General features: G+C 39.3%; 1 protein-coding gene across 1 annotated transcript in view; it reads right to left on the minus strand.

Moving 5' to 3' along the window:
- The window catches only part of LOC122987770 (MDM2 binding protein), a 32,801-nt gene extending 18,626 nt beyond the window's left edge, over positions 1-14,175 (minus strand). Inside the window, exons 1-11 of the mRNA XM_044359801.1 lie at positions 14,015-14,175; positions 12,651-12,734; positions 12,473-12,546; positions 12,131-12,279; positions 11,640-11,698; positions 10,677-10,821; positions 10,253-10,367; positions 6,048-6,164; positions 905-999; positions 395-461; positions 20-137 (exon numbers count right to left, since the gene is read on the minus strand). Of these exons, the coding sequence (XP_044215736.1) occupies positions 20-137; positions 395-461; positions 905-999; positions 6,048-6,164; positions 10,253-10,367; positions 10,677-10,821; positions 11,640-11,698; positions 12,131-12,279; positions 12,473-12,546; positions 12,651-12,734; positions 14,015-14,081 (1,090 nt within the window). The 5' untranslated portion in view covers positions 14,082-14,175. The remainder of the gene's footprint in view (positions 1-19; positions 138-394; positions 462-904; positions 1,000-6,047; positions 6,165-10,252; positions 10,368-10,676; positions 10,822-11,639; positions 11,699-12,130; positions 12,280-12,472; positions 12,547-12,650; positions 12,735-14,014) is intronic.
- Between the last annotated feature and the right edge of the window lie 96 nt (positions 14,176-14,271).

Genomic DNA, 14,271 nt, shown 5'->3' on the forward strand with positions numbered 1-14,271 from the left:
AGGTAATGCAAGGACTTACTGGGTAAGGACTTCGGTCTCCTGCCTAGAGACTCTCTCCAGCGCTGGGAGCTGAGCTGGCTGGCAGAGGGCTGGGCGATGGGGGTGATTATACAGGACAGGCTGAACAACGCTCCAACCTGAAGATAAACACACAAACACAGAAATTAAATACATACAGTGCATTAACACACACACACTCACAATCCCTCTATTCATCTAAATGAAATCTCACTGAATCTTCCAAACAAGCCCTTTATGTACATTGAGTTTTAGAGTGAACTTACTAATGTAATTTCAAAAGCAATAAGTTTATGTATTTTACTTCACTGGAAATTATAACTTTCTAGAGCTTTTCTCATTTGAACTGATAAGAATCCAGCTTTGAGGCAGATACCTTTCCACGCAGTGACCTCAGCTGGTCCAGCAGAAGTTTAGCTTTCACTGACTTCCCGGACAGACCTCTGTTTGTTGGTGGTGAAGGAACAATACAATATTAAGGTGGTGAAGCACCATTTGACACCTGAAAATTCCCAAACTTCTGCAAGTAAATGCCGCAATTCATTAAAATCTATGTGTAGGGATAAAGAATCAAGAACAAGTCCAGAATCTATGATTACGCAAAGATGTTTCCTACGTCACTGAAAAGTGAAAGTCATGCTTGAATGTAGAGTATGTGTCTTAAACTCAGATTTAAGGTGAGCACAGGGAAACTTTTCCTCTTCAGGAGACAAATGTGAAAACAGCATTTTAGTGTCAAACTCTGCAAATACTGTATGTCATTCTGCAAAGTGAAGCTAAACCATCCAAATGGAGGTGTCAACAACCAAAACACATTTCTGAGCAGAGGGAGACTTTAAGTTCCAAGTAATATACAAACACACAGAAACATCATGAATGAGGATACAGCTCAAACTGGGTGCTGGACATCAGGAAACCGGGCAGGTCGGAAAGAGTAATCAACTGAACCAAGTCTAAAACTGGTGCGTAGTAATGGAAGACCTGCAAACACAGAGCAGACAGAGACAGGGTGAGGGTGGAGTGAAAGAGGGAGAGAAAAAAACACAAGAGGAAAGAGAGTTTCAAGAAAACACAGGAAGGTGAGGAGAAAAAAACAGTTGTGGTTAGCACACAAACCCCACTAGAACTGATTTTTAAAAAACAAACAAAGTGGCTGGTGAGGCAACAGCTTCAGGAGTCAAAGATCATCCATCAGCTGGAGGACTGAGGTTCAAGTCCCCATGTTGGCAGGTATGCACACAAATGAAGTGTCCTTAAGCAAGACATTGAACCTTAACCAGTTCAAAGGGGATGTTATGTAACTGACTCTGAACTGTGATCTTCCTTGGATCCAAATTTGGATTGGGACTTCCAATGGCAATGTCAGCCAAAATGACATTTTGGTACATCCAGATGTGTTATGTTATGTGTGAGGAAAGGAAGAGGAGGAAGAGGAGGGAGACAGAAAGCAAAAAAAGACAGACAGAGAGAAGGAGCGTAGACAGACTCACTCTGTGACTGTATAATTTTGAGGTGACAATGAAAAAAAAATTGCCCCCCATGACAGCTGCTCATCCAGATCAGAGATGAAACAATTAGTCGATGATTCATTTTCTGTTCATTGTTATAAATGTGCTTAATTTTAAGTATATATAAAATATGATAAAAGGAAAAATGGAATTGTTCTAGCCTTTCAAATTTGAGGATTTGCTGCTTTTCTGCATTTCCTCTCTTTGTAAATTAAAATCTGTTTTAGTCTATTAGTCAGACAAAACAAGCTTTTTGAAGATACCTCTGGAAACATGTCATGTGATAGCAGTTTTGACATTTTTTTGAAATGTTAAAAGCATAAACTGTAACAAAAATAATTGACAGAAAAATCAATAATGAAAATAATCACCTCCATACAAAACATCTTCTGGTTTCTTTGAGGAACTCAGATTTAGGTACCGAACACACTCTGGCTCACATTTTTAAAAAGGCCTACATTTCAACAGTCCACAGTTGTCCTACTTATCTAATGAGCTCATTATGTTATGAGGAAATAAATAAAATATAAATCATTTGTCACGTTCAAAAAAAAAAAAAAAAAAAACAGATCATTTGCATATAGGAGAAATAACAAGAATAGTGAGGAAAGCCTGAAATCCTGGTCTCATAATTTATTGATCTGGAACAAAAATGAAGTGTCGGCCTCTTCCTGACAGACTCGTATGGATTTAGAGTAGATGAAGATTTTAATGATTGTGGGTCAAATTCCTGGTTTTGCTAGCAAGTTGGGAAAAGTCTATTAATTCCTTGTCCAATCAGTTGAAGAGAATAATCCAGTGAACTAAAGAGATGAGACAAACAGATCATTAAGACTTCCAAGATCTAATTCAGTTCAATTGATTGGACAGTACAGTGGCCTTCATTCAAACTTCTTTTAAACAAATTAATGGTTACCAACTTGTATTTTCAATAGCACTAGTAACAACTTTGTATGGTTACTTTCAGAGTCCCCCTCTTCGAGAGTCTATAAATATTAAATGAAATGCAATTTCTTTAAATTTATCTGAATAATGTTGTCCTCATTACTCACAACCACTTGAAATCATCATTTAATGGTTTAAAATGGCATTCATAACCTCAAATAATAAGCGTGTTGTACCATGGCTGATCCAACATGTCATTTCTGATTACGATCATCCATTACGTGTACATAAATTGCTGTAATCTTGTCCCATGTACTTCCCCTGTGAAAAGCTGCGCAGTGCGGACCAGTAATTGCTGGCTATTGTCTACTATATTTAATACTTACCTGCAGGTTCTTCCTAATGTACTGTAGATTTCATAAACGTCACACTGAACAAACACAAAGTGGCCTTCCTGCCCACTGAGGCTGAGCACATGTGTGTGTTTGTAATTATCACGTCATTTACTTCTGACAGTGAGGACGTCTAACAGTTTTTGTCTGAGCAGAGTTTAGATATGCGTGTGTGTGTACGTCATTATATAGTCACTTATCCCAGCAGTGTGGAGATGTGATAGTGTTGTTGTCCTCTGAGTTGTTTTTTTTAATGTGTGCCAAGACAATCACCACCATCTGCTTCTCTGTACAAGGGATCTGATGAGATCACACACATACACACTCACACTCTCCATAGCGCAAGTGAGTATCACATACACACAAACACAACTTAACTACAGAACTTTGCTACGTTACCTGAATAATGAGCACACACAACAACACAAACTCATACTATCTGTACCCGGACACAAACTCACAGAGCAGAAAATGGCTGAGATTGTGGAAAATTGTCGATTTCTTTAATGTGTATTGCAGACATCCTTTTAGCCAAATGTCTTCAATGCTGATGTTATTAAAGCTGATAAACCTCTTGTGTGTTTCTGTGTGTGTGTGTGTATGTTTTTCACTAACATTATCTTGTTCAATATTGCTATTAAATGCAATATAATGTTAATAATAAGTGTCATTCAATTATAGTTGTAGTTACTGATAAGGTGGCAGTTTGATCATAAACATAGAAGCCAAAGCAGATAATTACTGGTAACTACTTGGTTTGGTGTGAACATTATATGTGACATGTGAAATTAAGCCTCTTCAAAGAAACTGAAGCATGAAACCCCTGCTGGCAATGATAACATGCTCATGTTTGGAAATGGTAAGTATACTGTTAACTATATTCACCATCTTGGATTAGCAAATGTTAGCATGCTAACATTTGCTAATTAGCACTAAACACAAAGCACAGTTGAGGTGGATGGGAACGTCATTGGTCCTAAGCCGAAGTACTGGACAAATTATTATTGTGACCTGATGATGGCACTAGATGAAAAACTCATCATTCATCAAGTGATAACAATTCTTTCTTAGAGGACCCTGATTTTTTTCAGCCCCATCCGTGATGGTTACAAAAAGCCAAAAGTTCCCCAGTCTCAGCTTCACCAACGTAATGATTTGCTACTTTTCTTGGTTTTACTATATCATTGTAAACTGAATATCTTTGGGTTTTGGACTGTTGGTCGGACAAAACAAGACACATGAAGACGTCAACTTGGACTTTGGAGAACTGGGATAGATATTCATCACTATTTTCTGATATTTTATAGACCAAACAATTAATCGAGAAAATAACTGGCGGATTTAACAAAAATACATTTTTAAGCACTACAGTCGCTAAGCACCAAGTCACATAATATCACAGTTCAGTGATCCCTGATTTAAATTAAAATTAAGACAAAGAAGAAAAGCTTGATGGGGTAGTTTTGATATAAGGTTATATGAGTTACTCACTTGCAGTGTTGTTGACACACACTGTGTGAAAATCCGAACAATTCTGCTGAAATATGTGGAATCTGATTCTGACACAAAAGAGAAAAGCTGATAATTGAACAGTGATAGATGTGAATAAAAAACGAAGGTGAGGTTTTCCTTAAAAAGTACATGAACTCTGAAAAAACTGACAGACAAAAGATGAGTGCAAACTGCAGGAAGTAACATATGATTGAAGCCTGCAGATTTCCCACAATTGAACACCTTTGGTGTTGGCCTTCTTTGGTAAATTTATATTCTAATGCTGTTTTCTGGATGTGAGGTCATCAGTAGTACAAAAGGTCGACACTCATTTGGCAGATAAAGTACATTTCTGATGATTCTTTTGTCACAGGTTCCTCAGTGTGAACCTTATGAACCTCGTCTCTTCTAGCCACCAGAAATCATTAGGAGATTGGATTGTGTGCAGCTCATTCAACTCTTACACTACGAGGAAAGATGTGGGAAGTACGAGGGTTAAAGGAACAGTTCGCTCCTAAATGAAAACTCACTCATTATCTTCTCAACTTCCTGTCAGTCAAACCTTCCCTGAAGTTTGTAGAAACACAGAAAAACACAGACGTGATTTCATCATAGTCTAGTTGAAAGCATCAGAAATTCAAAAAAAAAAAAAAAAAAAATTCCTCACTGACATTTTGGATCAAGTACAGGCCCTGCAGCTCTCTGGCAAAAGACTCTGCTTGCTACTGTGGGCCAACTGCTGGCCCGTTAGAGAACAAAGCTTCATCAGAGAGGAAGATAGAAAAAATAATGAGGTGAACATTGGTCTTTCGAAACCACAATGCAATTGTTTGGCAACAAAACACATTAAATTGGGAGCTTGGGGTGTTTGGAAGAGTTAAATGAGATGCAGCTATGACATAGCCTCGTACCAGACTACTGAATCATCGCCCACATCTCAGATTTCTTCAGTGATTCAATTAGCCGAGGCCTTTTGATGGCGGCTTCCCTCAGCTGGAGAAACATTCAACCAATCAGAGCTTGGTAGGCAGGGTTAAAGTGGCAATCTCGAAGAGTTCTGAAGATTTTAATTTAAATAAATGTCTGTTAAGTTACTATCTATCGCCGCATGAGGTAACACAATGGTGACTGAGTCTATGACCCACTGATGAAAGCCTTTGCATTTGCAGTATTATCAAAGAGTATGATTATTACGAACCGAGTGTCGGCGGTGACTTTCCAGCCATGCATTCCAATCAGCGGCGCTAACGCAACAGACTCCCTCTTCATTTGCTTGTGTATGAAGCGGCTTATTTTTTTTTTAAAGTTTAATGGCTTTTTACTCGCAAAGCTTTAATGCACGAACAGTAACTGTCTCCCCTGTGCTGCAATAAAACAAGTGCACATAAATTAGGTAAATAACATAAATAAACAGTCTCTGTTGCGTTTAATGTTATTCACGCAAAAAAACAACGCACCTGCAATTACTGCTTATCGCCAAAAGGTGCCACCAAAGAGAACAAAACGGAGATCTTCGAGATTGCCCCTTTAATAATAGAGAAAGAAAGTGGCCAGAAAAATGGGACCAAACGTGAATGAGACCGATGCACCTGTACAGGTTGTTGTAAGTCAATGAAAAGAAAGAACAACTCTTAAATCTGCGTATTTCTTTGATCATCATGAAAAATGCAACAACAACAGCAGCTATCACGTCATCCAAAAATAACGTTGGCAGGAAGGATACATCACTTACTACTTATTGGTCATAACTCACCTCAGAATGTAGTTTGTGGTCTGTTGTTGTGTGGATATCTCGCAAGAGACTGGACCCTGATATTTGATGCACTGGAGAGCGCAGAGAAAAGCCATCAAAACGTAGCTCTGACACATACTGAGGCAAACACACACAGAGGAGAGAAAAAAAAGGTCAGAGACTGTACCTGTAAGTGCTCTTATGCTTTTGATTCAATCACACACACAATCTCTCTCAGTCAAAACTAGTGCCATCAAGTGTTTGCTCTCAAATTAAGTCACAAAAATAGTCATGATACAACACACACATAGTTGTTATGTATTATACAGCAGTAAAGTGGTGATGGTTGTTGTCAAGACAGGCTTTTATTCCTTTGGGAATTCTCCTTTGTTCCGACACTCCCCGACTGTGAAGCTTTTACTGACTGTCTGCTGGAGCCCACCAACTTCTGAAGGCAGTAACTTACAAAAAGGTCACTTAACTGAAGGAGAAGCTGCATGCTTTCCTCAGCATACTCAGAGATGACTGGGGGAAACTTTATTCAAGCGTGCAATAGCGTAGCCAGTCGGCTGGGATATGAGTTCAGCTGTTTTATTATAGCCTAACTCAAGGTTTCCCTTATATGCTTTCAACGCTAAATGAAGGCACTGCTGAAATGTCACACTGTACATAATAATCACGACAAATGCAAACCACTCCACTTTCTCCGCTTCGAGCAACTGACTGGAGCTAGTGGTGATTAAATGGGAATTGGTGTCATTTCAGGTCACGCTGTAGCCTCTCCTCTCTGTCCTCTCCTCTGCTCTCTGTGTCAGTGTTTGACCGAGAGCGGGGCTAAGTTCCTACACACACACACACACACACACACACACACACACACACACACACACACACACACACACACACACACACACACACACACACACACACACACACACACACACACACACACACACACACACACACACACACACACACACACACACACACACACACACACACACACAGCAGAGCAGAGCAGAGCAGAGAGGCCGCAGTGGAACAGTGACAGTGAAAGAGTTGACGACAGTTACACTCAATTAAACTTTCATGAGTAAAAGCCAAGAAAAGCTGTCTGAATGTAGCCCAACTGTTTATCTTAGTTTGCCACATATCTTAAAATTTGGCAAATTCTTGTAAACTAAGCTCCTGGCTGAGACGCAGTCCCTCGTCCCAATCCATCATCTGCAGTGAATCCAAATCAACAGAGGACAGGATAAATGACTGATAGTGACTAGAGGTGTGTCGTATCATATCTTTCACAATAATATGAGTGTAATCTTTATTATGATGATGGAAATATTCTGACCTGTTGACTTAATGATGTCATACCGTTACGCACAGCAACAACAAGCATGGCAGAAAGCAAAAGTAACATTGCTACCGGCTCCACGGCAGAGGGGTTAGATCCAAAAAAGGGAACAACTCCAGTGGTGTGGTTTGGTTACAAAAGATCAGAAGTGCAAGAAAACCGTAACAACAAAAAGGGGCAATACAACGAACTTATTTCACCACCTTAAGCAGAAGCACCCAGTTGGGTAGTAGTTTCTCATGTCATGAATTATTTAAGAATAGCTTCAGTTAGAAAATTCAACCAAGAAAAAAATTAATTTTGAGGGCATTTACAAGTGTACTATGTCATTATCTTTTGGTACTTTTGGTATAATGGCCATAGAATTTGGATACTATTGGATTGAAATTGTTCACAAATGTTTGACAAAACTTGGATCTAACTAAAAACGTTGGCCCATATATTGCTTTTGCTATAGAAACTGATCAACTTTATAGCCTCAAAAACTGTCATCAATCAAAAAGCAAGGCTATATCTTTAAAAAGTTGACATTTAAGAAATAGCAGCAGTGAGTAAACAACCTATCTCTGTGTGATTTTGAGTCCATTTGTCCTTATTTGACATTTTCTACAGTGAACATCAAGATGTTAACTTTTGGCATTTTTCAAGACAAGCTGAGAATTAGAATCATAAAATTGAAACAGAAACTCTGAGTGAGATTTAAAAAGACGCCAACAGTATGAGACAAAAAGAGAAACTCCGCAGCGAAACAGATTGCTGAATCTCCCCAGAGAAACCGTGGAAAAACAGCACAAAATTGGCTAATTCTGTCCAAAGACAGAAACTACTGCACCTGCCATAGTTTCCCCTTAATGAGAACGAAGTACAAGTGGGCGAGAAGTAATCTCTAGAGTGGCAACAAAAAATGCCGTCAACTCACCTCAGCCTATTCGCTTTGACACCAGAAGACAGTATGCGTAGCTACTAGGAGGAAAGCGAGAAATAAAGTAGCCTACACGGTCATATTTGATTGTTAAACCTCGCACTTGAAAACAATGGCCATTAATCTGCTGCTATGACAGCCTGCAACTCAACTCTTCTGAGGAAGCTTTAAACAAGATTTTGGAACGTGGCGGCAGGGATTTGCTCGCAGTCAGCAAAACAAGAGCATTAGTGAGGTCGGCCCACTGATGTTGGGTGATAAGGCCTGGCATTCCAGTTCATCCCAGAGGTGTTGAATGGATTTGAGATCAGGACTCTGCAGTTCTTTCACACCAAACTGGGAAAACCATTTCTCTATGGCTCTATCTTTGTGCATTGACAAGAAAGGGCCTCCCCCCAAACTGTTGCCACAAAGATGGAAGATCGTTGTCATCTAAAATATTATATATGCCTTAGCAGTAAGACTTCCCTTAATTGGAAGTAGGGGGCCTCTGCCAAATCATGAAAAAAGCCTCAGACCAAATACAGACAAAACTATGTGATCATATGGTGTAGTTTAAAAACATAATCTTTCATCCTTCTAGTGAGAATAATGAGGGTGAGTGCTGTTGTTGAAGCAATTATTTTCACCTGAATGTACTTTTACATTTTCAAGTTCTATAAAGTAAAGACCAGCGCTGTGTTTGCATGTCAGGACCACCTGCAATGTCCCAGACAGACACTGCCCGAGGCGTCCTCTAACACTTCTCCTTTGCCTGAGTCCAGAGGAATAATCAATTGGCATCAGGGAGTGAGATCAGGTCAGAACGGGGCCAGGCTGGGTCAAGCTGGGTCGGCTCTGCGAGGGCAATGCCAGCAAGACAGAGCTATTTCTCATGACCCCTCAGTGACCTCCAGTGCTTCCTCTAGATTCATTCAGCGGTGGGGAAAGACTTATCCCCCACTGAGTCAAAGATTCACTCAATTGAAAAAGGAAATTTAAAATTTACCCTATGGCCTTGTGTGCACAGCGTGAGTAATTTCATATTAAAAAAAAAAAAAAAAGTGCAGGAACAAATACTGAGGCATGAATCAGGTCTCCGAACTAAGATTAGTCCTGGTACAGAAGGTTCTTAATATGAGAGGAAACGTGTTTTTTTTTCTCTACTCGATTTTTCTCTGAGCCCAGTGAGCTGTGAGCTCCAGCCTACAGTGAAGAGCGTTCATAATAAAACGCCTTAAGCAGGAAAGACGGTAAGTTCAAAAGGACACAGATTTTTCTCATGCCCTCTACTGTCCGGAATATTCACACACAAATACATACACACACACACACACACACACACACACACAGAAAAGATAAGACTAAAGACGCAATAATAGCAGCTAATACCTCACATAAAGCTCTTTCCTTAATTGCTACCTTTAAATTATGAGCCCACGCGTGCACACAAAACTCTCTACACAGGCTCCAAAACAACCATACATACAAAGAATTACACAGAGAAATGCTTCCATCCAAATTCTCCACTCAACAGCTTTCATCCACATACACATTCATCTAAATGTCTTCTTGTAACGGACAAGGCGTGCACATGCTGTACACACACACACACACACACACAGACACACAACCCTCTTGGAAATCCTTATTCTTCCTCTCTCCAAATAAGCCAGACTTTTTGGCCCTCCAGAGACCTGTGTCATAAATATCCACTTTGCTGTTTGTAACCGTTACACTGTTGTTGTTTTTCACAACAAAAACTAACACTGTTGTGCTCTTCTCATGGTGTGGATGGTGGTAAAAAAGTAAGCATCTTAATTTTTCCACCTCTTTCTCCAGTTCAATTTTCCAGTTAAGAAGAAAAATGTGAAATAAATTATGCAAAAAGAACTATATCAGGAATGTATCCTGAAAAACCCTCACTGTACCACACACACACACACACACTTCTCCATTATCAGAGATCCTTACCTTCTTCTCTCTAATAACCAGGCCTCCTCTCCACAGTTCGCTGTGATCGATACAGCTGCCCAAATCAGCAGGTTCCACCAGAGCAGCGTTCAGGTAGGACGCAGCTTTCAGCCACCTGAAACAAAAAAAGGATCACTCACTGACAAGTATAGAGGACTTAAATTAGTTTTATTGATGATTCCTGTAAATCAGGAATAAAAGTTCTGATTTATGTCAAGTCTCCAATTAGGCAAGCAGGTTGGAAAACCTGTTTGTACAGCAGCAACACTCTACTTCAGGGTTTTATACAATTATTTTGCCGTCAACTAGAACGAGTACTTATGTATATATCTTGTTCAGAGTATTCATCCATTACTATAAGTGGACACCTGCTCATATTTACTCTTCTAACTCCCCCTTGTGGTCAAATGTCACAACTTCTCACCCGGTGGTGTGCTGTGTGACAACCGTGATCTTCGCAGCATGCCAGCAGCTCATGTGTTTGAGGGCTCCCAGCAGAGGCAGCAGGTCTTTTAAAGCAGGGGACTGCTCAGCAGAGCCCAACACTAGTACGTCCAACAGGGCTTTACCTGAGGGGGAAGAAATGGGACAAACCACAAAGGAATTCATTAAACATTTCCTTTCTTCTTTTTTTTTTTTTACATACATATCTCTATAAAGTAGGATTTCATGAGGAGAGAAGAAGAAGGTAGAATTAATTGTCTACATTTCTAAATATCAAGAACTTTGGAAGTAGTGACTCCAGCTCCTCAGGGTAGCAGATGTTGGGCTGTTCCTGAAGTCATGTGGAGGTGGTGTGCTAAGAAAAGTTCTTTAAAAGTGAATATCGCACCAGGAGGCAGAGTTTCTCAGAAGTCGTCAGAGGAGAAGTATCCTCCAAGCTTTGAGTACAGTAAGCCACCTTTTCTATGAGGCTGCAGCAGGCAGGTTTTCAAAACCTAATTGCTTGAAGCGGAGGAGTTTGGCTTCAGGAATAGAGGTTTTAATTCTTCATAATTGGCAGCTTTTGGCTGAGACAAAACTCTCACTTGAGACACTGTTTCGTGTCAGTAAACAGCAACTTATTGTTGCACACTCTGTTCCCCTAAACTAGACAATTGTTGTTCTCATCGTTAATGCAAAATGGAGGAAACTGGCGAGCCGTGCTGTACAGATAATTATAAACACCAAACCATCTGAGAATTAATATGTGGAAGCAATTCATTTGAATAAATTTTATGTTCGTTTTCCTTCATTCTAACTAGATCTTTTGAGAAAGTGACAGCTCAACTGAGCACACAGTTAACATCTCCACGACTGACAGCTAGAAAATGATAAGATGTATTGCAGTCATGAATTCAAGTACTGTATGTAAAGGCAGTGAGTGCTATGGATTGGTCAACTGTACCTGGAGGTGGTAGCTTGTCGGACAGTACATGAAGTCCTTCTGCAGCCTCCTCCAACAGCCTGTTCATATAAATACACACAGGTCAGATCAGAGGGATCAGCCCCACTGGTAATTATTTGAGATAAATGAATAACATCTTCATGATATCTTCACATCCTGTTTTATTTTTATTTTTCTAAAGTCTTATCATTTCAGCAAAATTTAAAGTTTCTGTTTTGCTTTGTTGTTTTTTACTGTAAAACACTTTCAGTGTTTGGTGCTATATAAATAAAGTTTATTATTTGCATACTTCTTGTACTTAAACATGAACAAACTGAGAATAAAATACAGAAATGTTTCCCTCCATAAGTTTATTAGAGGGACAGTAATATGCCTGAGTTTATTATGTTCAGATAATAGATGTTATCTGGCACATACCTTCAACAAACATCAAGCAGAAAAAAAAACAAGCAGACTTATTTACAGTAGAGAAAATATTATCTGTGGCTCACTCTGTCAGTGCCGGCTGGTCAGCTTTTTGGTCCAATCCCTCGTGATTACTCAGAGAACTGAGACATAACTCCAAAGCAGGAGGCTCATCCTGTTCACTGTCAGTTTTCTGATGGCCTGTCCCCAGCTCTTCCCAGTCTGAGCTGCAAAACTACAAAACAAGCATTTCTAATTCAGTCTTGTTGATTGAGGTATTTGTGTGGGAACCGGTATAAGAAATATTCAGTCAATCAAGTCAATTCAAGACTTATCTAGAAAAAGATAGATAGTAGACATTTGTGCCCAGTTCTTTGACACTTCAATAGTTCATGGCAAAATAGTCATAAATCCTCCAAACGTCTTACCTGCGTTACTCCCTGGGTAGCCTGAACAGCGAAGTACCACCTCTGAACTGATGGGCCTCCACTAAGAGAACAAGCTGGGAAAAGATGCATGTTTAAATATAATGGAAGTTGTAGAAAACAACAGTTTATGTGCTGGAAGTCAGAGAGAGACAAAGATGCATATTGAGGTTTACTCCACCTGGGAACACAGAGATCCCTCTGGCTGATTCTTGAGTTGAGATGTCCACAAGTGTGTCATATATGTGCTTCACTGGCTCCAAACCTGTGAACAATGACAACAGCAGCTGTCAGGCTTCATCACAACCAGGCTGCTGGTTTGTATATTAACATTAAACATAAAAATAGAGCATCCTGTTCAGTGGTGGAAAGTATCTAAGAAGCCTACATTTACTCAAGTGCTGTGCTTAAGTACAATTTGTATGTACTTGTACTTTACTTAAGTATTTCCATTTGATGCTACTTTATACTTCCACTCCACTTTAGAGGGAAATATTGTACTTTCTACTCCACTACATTTATTTGACAGCTTTAGTTACTTTTCAGATGAAGATTTGACACAATGGATAATATAACAAGCTTTTAAAATACAACACATTGTTCAAGATGAAACCAGTGGTTCCAACCTTTTTGGCTTTTGATGTCTTACAAAAAGCAGTGTGTAGTAGTAGATGTCTATGAGTTGTTAACAGCTCCACCAAATAGTGATTTTTTCCTCTTAACTTCTCACATAGTTTAATTTCAATAAATGTTCAAATGATTCAATATTTCACCAAAAATCAAAGATTAGAGCAAAAGTCCAAAAACTGAAAACAGATTTGCAATTTCTTCTTTCCTCTCCCATTAATCATCTAACGACCCCTCAGATTTATCTGGTGACCCTTTAGAGGGGCCGACCCCTAGGTTGGGAACCACTGGACTAAACTATCTAACTGTATATAAAGTAGTTGAAACTAGCTCCACCTCCAGCAGCTACAACAGTAACATGCTGTTTACACATTGATGCTTCAGTGAGTACTTTTACTGCGATACTTTAACTACATCATGCTGATAATAATTATGTACTTTTACTTAAGAAGAATGCTTCATGCAAGTCTATACTTGTAATGGCGTATTTTTATATTTCTTACTGAAGTAACGGATCTGAATACTTCTTCCACCACTGATCCTGTGTTAGCATAGGTAGACACTGTAATCTCAGAAACAAAACACTGTATGCTGCTAACATCTTGTATCCTTCCAAGTCCTGTCAATTAGTTTTAACACTAACTACCAGCAACACGATTTCTCTTTCATTATAAAGACATGTTGACTGGCTAACTGAAAATGTTTAGGTGACCCAACTATCTGTCAACAAACCTGCCGTATTGTTAGCACTGATCAGCTTGACTTAATTGCCTCTTTATCTCTTTATAATGTGTAACTATAGCAGTCTTTGAACCACTAGCGTTAAACAGCTAGCTAACAGTAGTTAACTAATTTAGACTTGGCTTCGTTGATAGTGCAGCAATTTTCATATGTTTCATTTTGGGAATAAAAACTTACATTTGTAATCTTCCGTACCGTCGTCGTCAGTTTGGCAAAAAGATACAACCAACACGTATCTGTCCATGTCGCGTTATCATTAGTAATGTCACTTATCGTGTTTGTTTGTAGTGAAATACCCGCCTGTTACAGCGTTAAATTTCCCACCAGTTCTTCTTCTGTACAATGTATTATGGTTTGCAACAAATCACACAGCGCACCACCGCCACCCGCTGGCCTGACAATGGACTACAATATGGACATTAATATGGACAATA

The sequence above is a fragment of the Thunnus albacares genome, chromosome 8 (assembly GCF_914725855.1).
Source record: "Thunnus albacares chromosome 8, fThuAlb1.1, whole genome shotgun sequence".
In the NCBI taxonomy this organism is placed as follows: Eukaryota; Metazoa; Chordata; class Actinopteri; order Scombriformes; family Scombridae; genus Thunnus; species Thunnus albacares.